The sequence below is a fragment of the Geotrypetes seraphini genome, chromosome 17, assembly GCF_902459505.1.
Source record: "Geotrypetes seraphini chromosome 17, aGeoSer1.1, whole genome shotgun sequence".
NCBI classification, from domain to species: Eukaryota; Metazoa; Chordata; class Amphibia; order Gymnophiona; family Dermophiidae; genus Geotrypetes; species Geotrypetes seraphini.
Genome location: NC_047100.1, coordinates 9748210 through 9761631, shown reverse-complemented (window position 1 = coordinate 9761631; position 13422 = coordinate 9748210). Strand labels below are relative to the sequence as shown.

The 13422-nt window shown below is 39.1% G+C and overlaps 1 protein-coding gene across 1 annotated transcript in view; it reads left to right on the top strand.

Moving 5' to 3' along the window:
• NUP210 (nucleoporin 210) overlaps positions 1 to 13422 on the top strand; it is a 199431-nt gene that overhangs the window by 119750 nt on the left and 66259 nt on the right. Inside the window, exons 21-27 of the mRNA XM_033925716.1 lie at positions 524 to 652; positions 2333 to 2460; positions 2794 to 2929; positions 4002 to 4064; positions 5059 to 5238; positions 6227 to 6307; positions 8203 to 8334. Of these exons, the coding sequence (XP_033781607.1) occupies positions 524 to 652; positions 2333 to 2460; positions 2794 to 2929; positions 4002 to 4064; positions 5059 to 5238; positions 6227 to 6307; positions 8203 to 8334 (849 nt within the window). The remainder of the gene's footprint in view (positions 1 to 523; positions 653 to 2332; positions 2461 to 2793; positions 2930 to 4001; positions 4065 to 5058; positions 5239 to 6226; positions 6308 to 8202; positions 8335 to 13422) is intronic.

Sequence of the window (13422 nt, the reverse complement as noted above, 5' to 3'; positions counted from 1 at the left end):
CCAAATGGGTAACTTGCTGTGAAACATCCCTGGACCTCACAGTATAAGTGCACAAATAAAAAATGTGTAATTGTGACGTGTGAAAATTCAAAAATATATCCCACAATCTTTATCAAATGTCCACAACAAAAATCCCGTTCATAAAAAACATGTGTCCAAAAGTTGACAATAAAGAGTACTTTCTTTGGACTATCAATTCAGCAGCGTGCCAATAGGCAATATGCTCAACAGAACTCTGTTTTGGAGGACTCCACCTCCTTCATCGGGAGCAAACTCACGTCTTGAATCTCGAAGGTCTTCTGAATGAAAAACATACGGGAAATGAAAATGGGTGTTGAAGCGCTCCCGGTTTGATGGGCCTTTTATAAAATACTATCACAGTTTAATTTTCTGACCTAGCACCCAAGTTACCTTTTTTAATTTTCGATTCTTCCTTTATTTTTTTTTATTTAGAGCTATGAAAAAGCTATAGTTTGATGTTAAATAACAACAAACTAAAAAAAACTTTTAATGACCTTTCTAGGTTCGTCCTTTGCACCCAGGAACATTATCTGTGACAATTCACGACTTGTGTTTGGCGTTTCCAGATCCCGCCAAAGCAGATATTTATGTGTCTGATATACTAGAATTGTATGTTCGGGTTGTTGACAAGGTTAGTATTTTCTTAGATTTCATATAATATTTTTGGTATTGGGTTTCTAAATTTTAGGCTTAGTTTTATCTATGCTGGTGGTAAAAGTGAAATTAAATTCTGGAATTTCGTTGCCAGAGAATGTGGTGAAATCGGTTAGCTTAGCGGGGTTTAAAAAAGGTTTGGATAATTTCCTAAAAGAGAAGCCCATAGGCCATTATTGGGATGGCTTGTGAAAATCTACTGCTTATTCCCAGGATAAGCAGCATAAAATCTGTTTTACTACTTGGGGGTCTAGCTACAGCCTCAGCACTCTAAGGTTGTGGGTTCAAACCCACGCTACTCCTTGTGACCCTAGGCAAGTCACTTAATCCCCCCATTTCCCCAGGTATATTAGACAGATAAGGAAAAAAAGTGCCTGAATAAATTCATGTAAACCGTTCTGAGCTCCCCTAAGAACGATATAGAAAATTGAATAAATAAATAAATATACATAAGGTAACAGGGATTTTCTCTCTCATGTTTAATATATAGTGCTGCATATATCTGGCAGCACTATAGAAATGATAAATAGTAGAATTAGAATTTAAATTAAAATTTAATTTTAAATTATATTTTATTCTTTATCTTTTGCTGTCTTTTAATTGTATAAGATGGAATTTCATTTCTTACCTTGGTTTAAAGCTTTGTTTTGATTGTAAACTGCATAGATGCAACATGCCAATATTGTAGATCAAACACGAAATAAACTTGGAAACTTAGGGCTCCTTTTACTAAGGTGCGTTAGGGCCTTAACGCACAGAATAGCATGCGCTAAATTGCCCCGCGCGCTAGACCTGAACGCCAGCATGGAGCTGATGTTATTCTAGAAGCGTACCGCGCGGTTTAGCGCGGGGTCATTTCGTGCGCGCGCTTAAAATGCAAGCGCACCTTAGTAAAAGGAGCCCTTAGTAGTAACAGAGTCATGTAAAGCTTGGATCATAATGGAACACTTTGATGACTGTTGTTTCGGGGTTTACGCAGCTGGCCGGGTCTCGCTGTGTCTTGTCTAGTAGAAACTGATGTTTCAGCCATCATGCTGTGAGGTCTGTAGTTTGTCTTTGTAAATAGTGGGTTCATTGACCTGACTGGGAACAGGGCAGTCCATTGGTCACCAATTTGAATTTTGGTAGGATAATCAGTTTATCCCTTCCCTCCCCCCTCCCAATAGAATGGAAATGTCTCTGGTGAGTTTAAAGATGTTATCTCCGTGAAGCTTGGTTATATGTTCTCTCAGTGACTGACAGAGTTTTGGGTAGTTTATTCTGTTTTGTCGTTTTGTGTAATGGTGACTTCTCAAGAGGAATCCGTTGGTTTCTCATTAAAGAACTATGTTTTTTTTATTGGGGGAAGGTCTATTACTTTTCAAATTACACTATTTTGTAATCATCAAGGGGGAGGGCAAGTACTCAGGGCAGCAGGCATGGAAAAAAATGCTTATTTGGTTATCTTTAGTAATTGATTTTTTTCATTCATATGGGCATTAAGTACTGTCTCAGAATTTGCTCAACCTCAGAACATCGCCATAAGGTGCTTAGGCTCCAGAACCTAAACTTTCACTAAAATAATACCTAAACTTTCACTAAAATGAAACTTTCACTAAAATAATATAATCAAAAATATAGATTTGAGTAAACTGAGTATTTTGAATTTGTGCCACAGGTGGAAATTGGACAGACGGTAAAAGCCTATGTTAGAGTGCTGGATAGTTCTAAGAAGCCCTTCCTGGCTAAATATTTTTCTTTCATGGACTTGAAGTTGAAAGCAGCCTCTCAGTTAATTTCACTGAGGTAAGTTCACAGTAGTCTCAGGTAAGGCATAATGAAAATATTTTTCTTTTGGATTTCAAAATCTATGCTTAAGACAAGTTGCAGCTTGCCAAAGGGGACTCACCGTCGAACATGTGTGTGCTAACATTGATAACGTGTGCTATTTTTACCACAAGTCCTATTTCATACAATCGGGCCTAGTTAGTGGTAATGTGCAGATGTGCCCCGAGCTGGATTCACTCTGAATATCTAGCCCATAAAACTTTGCATATTAAACTATACATATCTACATAGTAATATTTCAGTAACTGATTTACTAAATCATTTGCATTTTCTTTCTTTATGCTTATGCAGTCCAGTTGTTGAAGACCTTGATGGCTGTACTGCTGTCTTCTTAGTCTATGGAGAGTCCATAGGCCAGACAAGCTTGACTGCTTCTGTTTCTGTTTATGGGAGCAAGAGACTCAACTCTACACCACAACAAATTGAAGTAAATTATTTAATTTCAAATCATATATTACTTGGTTAGATGCTTTTTTGCTCAGTTATAAATTCAAGTTTCAAGTTCTGCTTGTAAAAGAATTATCGTTCTCAAAAAAGTATCTACTGGATCAAAACGTTTCAAATCCCTATATATTTTATTTAGGACGCCTCAGCCCCACCACTCCACCGCTGCAATAGATTTATTATTATAGCGGGAAGGCTGTGTGGTGCCTCATCATCGGCAGTCCATTATTTAATTTTTTATTTTGTTATTTTAAAGTAGTGAGTCACAAGTGTTCAAATATTTCTCAACCGAAACTCTTTTAGTGCAAATACTGAACTTAGTAAAAGTATAAATATTCACTTATCTCAGCCACCTTGGGAGTCAGACCCGACATGTTTCGCACTACACGAGTGCTGTTTCAAGGGTCTCCCGGGGCTGCCGCTGTCATCCGACTCCTGTTTTAATTTTTTCTGTGATTTTAGATTGTATATTTTCCTGTGCGCCTTCTTTAGGGGGGGGGGGGGAATTTTCCACATAATGTGCATAGATTTGAAAATACAATATATGCATATTGTTTTCCAACAAACCCCCAGGAATTCTTACCTAAATGCAGCTAAATGTTTGCATTTTATGGAATGCCACCATATTTTAGGCAGATTGAGGAAGAGCAACTTTCAGCCATGTAAATAGTTCTGAAATTCTTCCTAATGTCAAAATGTCTGCAAGTAAACAATTGTGTTCGTGCCTTATTACAGAATAACCGTCTAAAAACTTCTTAGCCTGTACTTTTAAAACTCTTGCTTTAAGAAATCAATCCTTTGTGTAATTTTCTCAGTAGCAATCGAGTCCTTTCATGGATTGTATGGAGAAATGCCCAATTATACTGAGCAGGATACATTAGAGAACACACAATTTATTGCATTGGGAACCTGTCTTTAAAGGAAAGATGATTGAATTGATTTATGTAATCCATATGTATTGTGCAAAGCTTACTGAGCCGTATACTATTTTTCTGTCATTAACTTTAGAAGGACAAGAAATGCAGTCTGTAAGAGTGCTATTATTTTTCTTTTAGGTATTTCCACCTTTTAGACTGATACCAAGAAAAGTAACACTAATCATTGGTGCCGTGATCCAAGTAAGGCCTGTTTAATGCTTCCAACTGTAGTTTCAAGTTTAAGGGCTCCTTTTACTAAGGTGCGCTAGCGTTTTAGGGCACGCACAAGATTAGCGCCCGCTAGCTGAAAAATTACCACCTGCTTAAAAGGAGGCGGTAGCAGGTAGCTCGCCTTTGTAAAAGGAGCTCCAAGTTTATTATGGCTTGATATACCATTTATTGCATAGCCTAAGCGGTTTACATATAATCATAGCTAACAAATATACTTATAAAGGGAAGTTAACACAGACTCTTTAAAATAATAGGGGAAACTTCATAGGAGACTAAAGGAAAATAGTGAGGGTTTCATCATTTCATAAAATAAAATTTTAAAAAATGGGTGGAGAAAGGGGAAAAAAAACCATAAGGGAGTACAGGTAGGCTTATAGTAAGCTGATATCAAAATCTATAAGTCCAAGGCATCTTTAAAAAGAAAAGTTTTTAGGCCAGATTTAAATTTTAGGCCAGATTTAAATTCTTGCCTTATATTCGAGGCAAGAGAGTTCCACAGTGTGGGAGCCATGATTGAAAAAAAACTTGTCTTGCGAGTTGAATCATAAAATATCTGGCGAATAGAGGGAATTGCTAATAACCGTTGCTGTGTCGATCGGAGCAGTCTGGAAGTCTACCTAGAAAAGCTGCCGAATGAACTGTTTTATTTTAAAGGTAATGAACAGAATTTTAACCTGTCTATTCATAGTTTTTATTCAACAAACCCGTATTCAGATGAGTATTATCGATATCATCTTTGGCTATGGTAGATCACCAAGTCATGCTTAACTAACTTTCAGTTTTAGATTTTTATTTTTTTTTTTACAAAGGCATAAATTGAGTTCAATCAATAGGTAGGTCAACCAATTAAATGCTCTCTTCTTAAGAATGAGTCACATTGTACAATGAAAAGATAACAGTCAATTGTATTAACTGATGATGATGAATACAACCTTTTGAGTGCTTTCTCTTTATGCATCCGTAGATAACATCAGAAGGAGGCCCACAACCTCAATCCAATATCATTTTCTCCATCGGTGATGAGAGCATCGCGTCAGTAAATAGTAATGGGCTTGTGAAAGGCTTAGCAGTTGGAAATGGAACGGTGACGGGAGTTGTTCAAGCTGTTGATGCAGAATCTGGAAAGTTGGTGGTTGTATCCCAGGTAACAGTTTAACCCTTTAATTGCCAGATGGTGAAACGGCTGCTTTATGTAACTTGATGTTGAACAAGAGCAAACAGTGCCAAGCAATAATAATTTATTTTTTATATACCGCCATACCAAAAAGGTTCAAATCGGTTCATAACAGGAAAAGTTGATACATACAGTGCAAATAGAGAGCATACAGATAAAAACAGACAGATATTAAAATACTTCAATTAAAAAGGCAAGATAGTTTAAAACAGAATGCATTAAGATGTCAGCCTATCAGACAGAAGTGTTTTTAACCGTTTTATAAAATCAAAATAGGAAATAGCCTCTTGCATAGCATTACCGAGCCACAAGTTCAATTTGGCATTTGGAGATGCAGATCTCCCATAAGAGCCATAGAAATACGTGTTGCTTCTGAGCAACAATGCCAAATAAAGGGTTAATAACCTTTTTGAAATATTAAGCAGCTTATACTTTTTGTCCAGATTGAATATTATATATATTTATTAGACATATGCATATATGATTGCCTCTGTGCAGACTGTGAGATGTGGAAATCTGAGTAATAATGCCTATAAATTCTTTTCTATACTGAGTTCATGATCTGCTGCATTTATTTTTTTTATCTAGAACTTGATATAACACTACATAAGCATTGAAACTTTAATAATAAAAAATTGTGTAGGTTAAGCTTGTTACACAATTCTCATCTCGTTAATGCTTTCTGTCTATCCAAAGAAACCATTATGTTAGCCTGAGGACGTGCTGATTAATGTTAGTGTGACGGATATATAGCACCCTGACTCAGCACTTTTATTAGATTAGCATAATAAAAGTGAGTGACAGGCAGCAGCGGTCATATCTAAATATAATTTACTAGTGAGTACAATGAAAATTAGCTTAAAAAGGCGTCAAATAAAGCTGTGATAATCGCAGACATGCCTAGTACAGCCCTCTGTTAATAGGCTTAAATAGCTGAGAGGTGGTTTTGTTTTTGCAGGATAAGGTTGAGGTTGAAGTTGTGTATCTTAAGGCCGTCAGGATCCAGACACCTATTACAAGAATGAAGACTGGAACACAGGTAATTGGGAACATCCCATGTTCCTGAAGTTTCTAAAGCTTGTTTCTCTTTGTGATGATAGCAAAACATCTTGTGGGTAAGGGCAAGGGGATAATTGTTAAGGAATATAGGCTCAGATAGCAAAAGGCCAGGTCAAGATGTATGAATGCTGATGGAACATAAGAATAGACTTACTGGGTCAGACCGATGGTCCATCGAGCCCAGTAGCCCGTTCTCACAGTGCCCAATCCAGGTCAATAGTACCTGGCCAAAACCCAATGTATAGCAGTATTCCATTCTATCAATACAGGGCAAGCAGTGGCTTCCCCCTTGTCTTTCTCAATAATAGACCATCTCTGGGGGGAAAAGTAACTAAAGTAGTAGATCCAAAATGCTTAGAATGGTAGATTTTTCATGCGTTGGGCCTATGTGGCGCAGTGGTTAGAGCTACAGCCTCAGCACCCTGAGGCTGTGGGTTCAAATCCCACGATGTTCCTTGTGACCCTGGGCAAGTCACTTAATCCCCCATTGCCCCAGGTGTAAACCCACCAAGACAGATAAGGAAAATGCTTGAGTACCTGAATGTAAAGTAATCAGCCCTAGGTATGTTGTTCTGGAGTCACTTTATTGATAAATACGCTACAAAAGCTTTGGTACACTTGTTCTTTTGCTGCTCCTATAGACATTTCACCAGTGCTTCATCTACTGTGTCCATGTGCACCGTGCCACATCTTCAAGACTCTTGATAAAGGCACAGACGCCGAAACATTGCCAGTGTCGAGTCTACAAACTTTTGTAGCACATTTATCAATGCAGTGACTCCAGAACAACATACTCGTGGCTAATTACTCGACATCTTATCCTCACGACTCCATGGTTGTGTGCGCTTTCTTCGTCGCTGAGGCCTTCCTTTGGCTTCTTCAGTATTGAATGTAAATCACTTAGGCCAGTGTTCTTCAACCACAGGTCCATGGACCAATGCCGGTCCACAGAAATTTCCTGCCGGTCCACAGGGCCATTACGTGCATCAGGCCCAAAACAGTGTTCTTCAACCGCAGGTCCACGGTGCGATCGATGCGGCGTTATCTTCGAGCCAGCTCCCTCTTCCTAACTGATTCAGTGCACAAAGCCACGGGCAGTGGCTCCTTCGGGCATCCTGCGCCTGAACCGGAAGCCTTCTCTCTGATGTTGTAACATCAGAGGGAAGGCTTCCAGATGAAGCACGGGACGTGCAAGGTGCAATTAGTATTATGGGTCTGGGATGGACACTGGGTAGAGATGGGTGGGGTCTGGCCCACGACTTAGTCCCATGCTCTTCAACCGTCTGTCCACAGACCAATGCCGGTCCACAGAATAATTATTTTATTTCTGCCGGTCCATAGGTGTAAAAAGGTTGAAAAACACTGACTTAGGCTATAAATGGTATAGAAATACTAAAATAAATAAATAAGCAATCTGCAAAAGTTACATGTTTGAACAGCTGTAACTTGTTCAATTTTTCACATAAGAGGATGGGGTATGAACTGTTGCATGGCAAATGAAAACCTCATTTTTGGTTTTTGGCGACTTTAGTCACCTTTTCCTAGAGATAATCACAAATGGACCCTTATATTTTCCAAATGCAGTGTACAAAATCAAAACGTCACTTGTAGCACCGTGCAGTCAGAAACTGATGCAGTGGTCAATATTGTAACAAATGAATTGATAAGCTGATCTTTTGGTGATCTGCTTTATACTAAAATTATAAAACCGTTCAGCCCGAGAGGTTACAATGAACACATGCAGTTACTTTGCCATGCTTTTTAATTCCAATTAAATAGATTCACCAGGTATATTTTCAGCATTGTGTGTGTGTGTGTGGGGGGGAGGGGGGGGGTTCTGCAAATGTTTTCAAAAACATCTTTCTCTGCCTTCAGATGCCAGTTTACGTCATGGGTATCACTAGTAACCAGACTCCGTTCTCATTTGGTAATGCCGTGCCAGGATTAGTATTCCACTGGTCAGTTACCAAGAGGGATATCCTTGATGTAAGAACACGACATGATGAGGTAAGCCACTCTTTCCCTAAAAATGTGATATTAATAATAATAATAATTTATTTATATTGCTGCCATACCGGGGAGGTTCTAAGCGGCTCACAGCTTGAGAAAAACAATACATACAAACATTTTCAGTAAAAATCACGATAAAATACAATAAAAGGCAGTACATACATTTTGATAAAATTGATCAGAATAAAGGTACAAACATTTCAATAAAATTGATCAAGATAAAAATGCAAACCATGCAGGTAAAAAAAACATAAGAATAGAATGCAAACATGGTCGAAAGAAAAGAAAAGGTAAAACCATTACAATGTCAGCCTATTAAATAATTGAGTCTTTAGTAATTTCCTAAAATCTAAATAAGAAGAAGCTTCTAACATCATTTTTCCGAGCCATGTATTCATTTTAGCGGCCTGGTGTTGAGGAAATATTTGAACATCACGCAGTGAAATTCGGGTGTCGAATGTAGATGATACCTTTTTTATTGGATTAACTTAATGAATCTTTGACAAGCTTTTAAGATTTATTCTCTTTTCATCAGGTTCTTTGCCATGACACCTGCTGAAAATAACTCCTAGAAGCAATTTTTATTACACTAATTTAATCTATCACCTGCAACTTGATTGTCCCTTATTTCCATATATCCAAGGGAGCTAAAGTAGCAATTACAATTCTCAACAACACACAAGGAAATTCCCTCCATTTCCTGCTATTGAATTTTCAATTTGTGCTTACAGAAAAAATTATGAATGAATTTGGGTTTGAAATTTGAGATCAGTAACATCAGTCATCAAGGCTTTTACTTGGATACAGAACACTGATGCACATGTATAGATAACCATCAGAGGTTACACCTGGCTGGGCCTCCACGTGTGTGGATCGCCGGACTTGATGGGACTGAAGGTCTGATCCGGAGATGGCAGCTCTTATGTTCTTATGAGAAACCCTACAACTCTGTATAGAAACACCATAACTAAAGCTCACACATCAAATTCATCTGGAGTGCTGCGTCCAGTGTTGGTCGTTGTGCCTTGAGTGGGATGTGGCGATGCTCAGGAGGGTCCAGAGGGGAGCGACACGGTTGATGGAGGGTGTGGAGGACTTTTCGTGTGCTGGGGTATTGGAGAGGCTGGGGCTCTTTTCCCTGGAGGGGAGGAGACTTGGGATCGTGGAGAGGGTGGAGGGGAGCGGATTCTTCGGGCTTTCGGGGTTTGCAGGAACGAGAGGGCATTCGGAGGGGTTGGGAGGGGACGGGTTCGGGGCTGGTGCTGGCGGGGTTCTTCTTTGCCCGGAGGGTGGTGGGCATCTGGAGTGCGCTTCCGGAGGGTGTGGTGGGACATAGTGCGGTGTTGGGGTTCGGGAAGGGACTGGACGGTTTCCTGATGGAGGGGGGAATGGAAGGGTGTGGATGGAGGATTGCTGGACCTGGTGGGCTGCCACATGGGTGGACTGCTGGGCGTGGTGGACCTCTGGTCTAGCCCAGCAGAGGCACTGCTTGTGTTGTGTGTATATATAGTATGAAACTGTGTTTAGATGGTAGGGTGACAATTTCTCACTCCAGGACTCTAAGATCCCTACAAACCAGCAACTCCTTACAATTTCTTCTTTAAAAGTCATAAATACGAGGCGAACAGAATTTTTTTCAGTTACAGCTCCCCTTCAATGGAATCACTTACCAATCCATCTTAGAGAAGAAACAGTATTAGAAAGATTTAAAAGTTCCCTTTATTTTGACGCTTTTGATAAATAAGACCAAAACAACAGACAAACATTACGGTACACGAACTCTGTGATGTTTATAAATTAGCCTTTTTGGCAACCAGCTAAGCAGCTACCCCTTCCTTTAATGTTTTCCCCTATTCGTTCCTCTTTTTAATGAAATTGTAGTTCCACCCTTTTACCCGAATTTCTAGTTAGTCACGGTCTCTGTCTGTCTATTATATGTTTCTATAATCCTATTTTTATAAATGTAAATCGCTTTGAAATTTTTTATATAAGCGTTTTATCAAATTTCAAATAAAACTTGGAAGCTTTGCATTTACTTGGGTAACCAGTTTCTGATAACTTTAATACTGAGAAATTAGGAGAAGAAATTTCTGGAGAAGATGATAGTCTAGGGCAGGAGTTTCTCCAGAGACAAGTAGGGGAAATGCAGGGAAATCAGTCCTAGACTGATCCTATGTGTCAGTGCTCTCCCATAGCTAAAGTAAGATTTTGCTTACTGAGCATGTGCAGGGTCTCCCGCCTCTCACAGCTCCTCCCCTGTAAAATCAGTTTTATCCCTAGCTAAACAGCTGTCAGGTAGAAAAAGAGGGGAAGGAGGAGGGAAGGAAAGTATGGCTGCATTCCCCTGCTGTTTACGGAGAACCCACATTACAGGTAAGTAACTTCGCTTTCAACCCAGCCCTTGGGACATATTCTGCCAGGTGGGTTTTTTAGGGTATTCAAAATGAATATGTAAGAGGTAAATTTGTATGCACCGTCTTCATTATATCCGTGTCTGTTTCTGGCATAGACTTTGTGGATATTCTGAAAACTCAACAGACTGAGCCCGTCTTGAGGAGAGTGGGTTGAAGAAACTAGTCTTAGGGGGAAATACATTTTTATTTTTTTATAGCTGGCTTAAGGAGAGCGTTTAAAAAGAATATGTGAAGAGTTGTGAGTCACATCTTTCTATATAAGAAAAGAACACTTCAAACTAGCTTATGTCAGAATGTTCTCCACAGAGGTACCGTACTGTTTTGTACTGCTCTTCATATAAGAGGGAAAATTTATTTTGGAAACATGATCCCACATGAGCCACTGAAAAGGAATGCTTTTGTTCCAAGGTTAAAATGCTATTATAGTAAGGCCATTATATATCTATCTATCTAGATACAAAGAAACATAGAAATAGACGGCAGATAAGGGCCACGGCCCATCAAGTCTGCCCACTCCAGTGACCCTCCCTATCTATCTTTGCGGATAGATCCCACATGAGCCACTGAAAAGGAATGCTTTTGTTCCAAGGTTAAAATGCTATTATAGTAAGGCCAATGGAGGCACGCACGAAGTTCAAGCTAGGATGTCTCTGCTTCAAGGTACTACATGGTCAAGCCCCTAAATACATAACAGACCTCTTCTCATTCCCAACCAACAGACATGAGAGAAGTACACACCTAAAGTTCGTCTCCCCGCCAGCCAGAGGATGCAGATATAAAAGATACCATCAACAACTCTTATCGTATCAAGCAGCCTTATGGGGCAAAGACTTAGAAAAACTAATTACACACACAAACAACTATGGAGAATTTAGGAAACACCTAAAAACTTACCTGTTCTCGAAACACCTAGGTAACGAACCAAAACAACAGGCCCCCTCGTAACTTGTAAACTGTTAACCCCCAATCACTAACTATGAATACCCCATTCTATTTATGAAATTTCTCTAATCCTACGTAAGCCGCATGGCACATCACGGCCCTGCAGCATACGAACTGTTGTTATTATCTTTAATGCTCTTATCATCAGATGTACACTGTTATACTCTGTAATTCGCTATATGTACAGTTTCTCGTTATTGTAAACCGCCTAGAAGTCGCAAGATTGTTGGCGGTATATAAGAATAAAGTTATTATTATTATTATTATATATCTAGATACATAGAAACATAGAAATAGACGGCAGATAAGGGCCACGGCCCATCAAGTCTGCCCACTCCAGTGACCCTCCCTATCTATCTTTGCGGATAGATCCCACATGTCTATCCCATCTGGCCTTAAAATCTGGCACGCTTCTGGCCTCAATAACCTGAAGTGGAAGACTATTCCAGCGATCAACCACCCTTTCAGTGAACAAGAACTTCCTAGTGTCACTGTGCAGTTCCAGTCAGAAAGTTTAGAAATTAAAAGGTCATTTTTGTGGTTTCAGCAAATTTGAGACACAAGGAAATTTTACCATGATAATACTGCACTGCTGTACCTTCCCCCGGTACATAGTGGCATTGTTGTCCGAGAAAAAGCAAGTCTATGTTGCTTGTAGGGTTGGGAGCAAGGTAATTATATTTACAACAGAATGATGAGATGGAGGACAGAGAAAACACTGTTTAGGCACATCCTACGGATTTAAATTTCCTTTTTGCAGGAATAAAAATTGGAATCTGATGGAAATACTGCTGAGATGATATAAAAGGCCTTCCCTGGCCATGAGACTCTGCACACCGTCACAGTTCTCTCCCTCTCCTCCCTCACATTTCACATAACACTAGCATAGTATTTAGATCAATGCTGTCTTGTTAAAATGTTTATTTTATTTTTATTTTTCCTCTAACTCTACTTTTCACTTCTCTATTACCCTCCAGGTACTTTAGTTAGATTGTGAGCCTTCGGGACAGTAAGGGAATTTTTCAAGTACCTTTCTTATTTCTAATCTTAATGTATATTTTCTGTAAACCGCTTAGAACCTAACGGATGTAGCGGTATATAAGAAATAAATTACATTACATTACATATTTTGTTGTAATAAAAGTAGTACACTGCAAACACATAAGTGCAGTTTTCAGGCACTCAGGTGAATTAGCTTGTCGAACACTGTCTTTCTCAGAGTAATGAAAGGATGCAGAAAGTTTGCTGTGTACGCAATTCTGGCTGAATTTTAAAAAGGTAGCATTCCTATAGGCATTTTTAAGAAAGTGAAGTAGATGCTAGAGAATGATGTGGGGGAAAGATTTGTCCCACTAATACAGATACTCTCAGGAAAAGGGTCAGTTAAACTCCAGTATTTCTCTCTAAATCAGAATCCCATACAGACACAAACACCCCCTCTGCAACACTAACAGGCTTTAATCACACCCACACAAACCAATCACACAACAGGTAGCAGCAGGGAAAAAGAAAAAAAAAGAAAGAAAGGTGGAGGAAAAAGCCTCAGTTCAGCTTCATCTGGCAAAAAATTCCACCTTTCATAGCAAACCCTGTACTCCCAAAGTATAGAACAAGTAGAAAAAAGCACTTTTAAAGTAATATTTTTGGTTTGTAAAACATTAATCTTTAATGAGCCTCTATTCATATCAAAAATGATTATCCCTCACAGTTCTTCTCGTTCCCTACGATC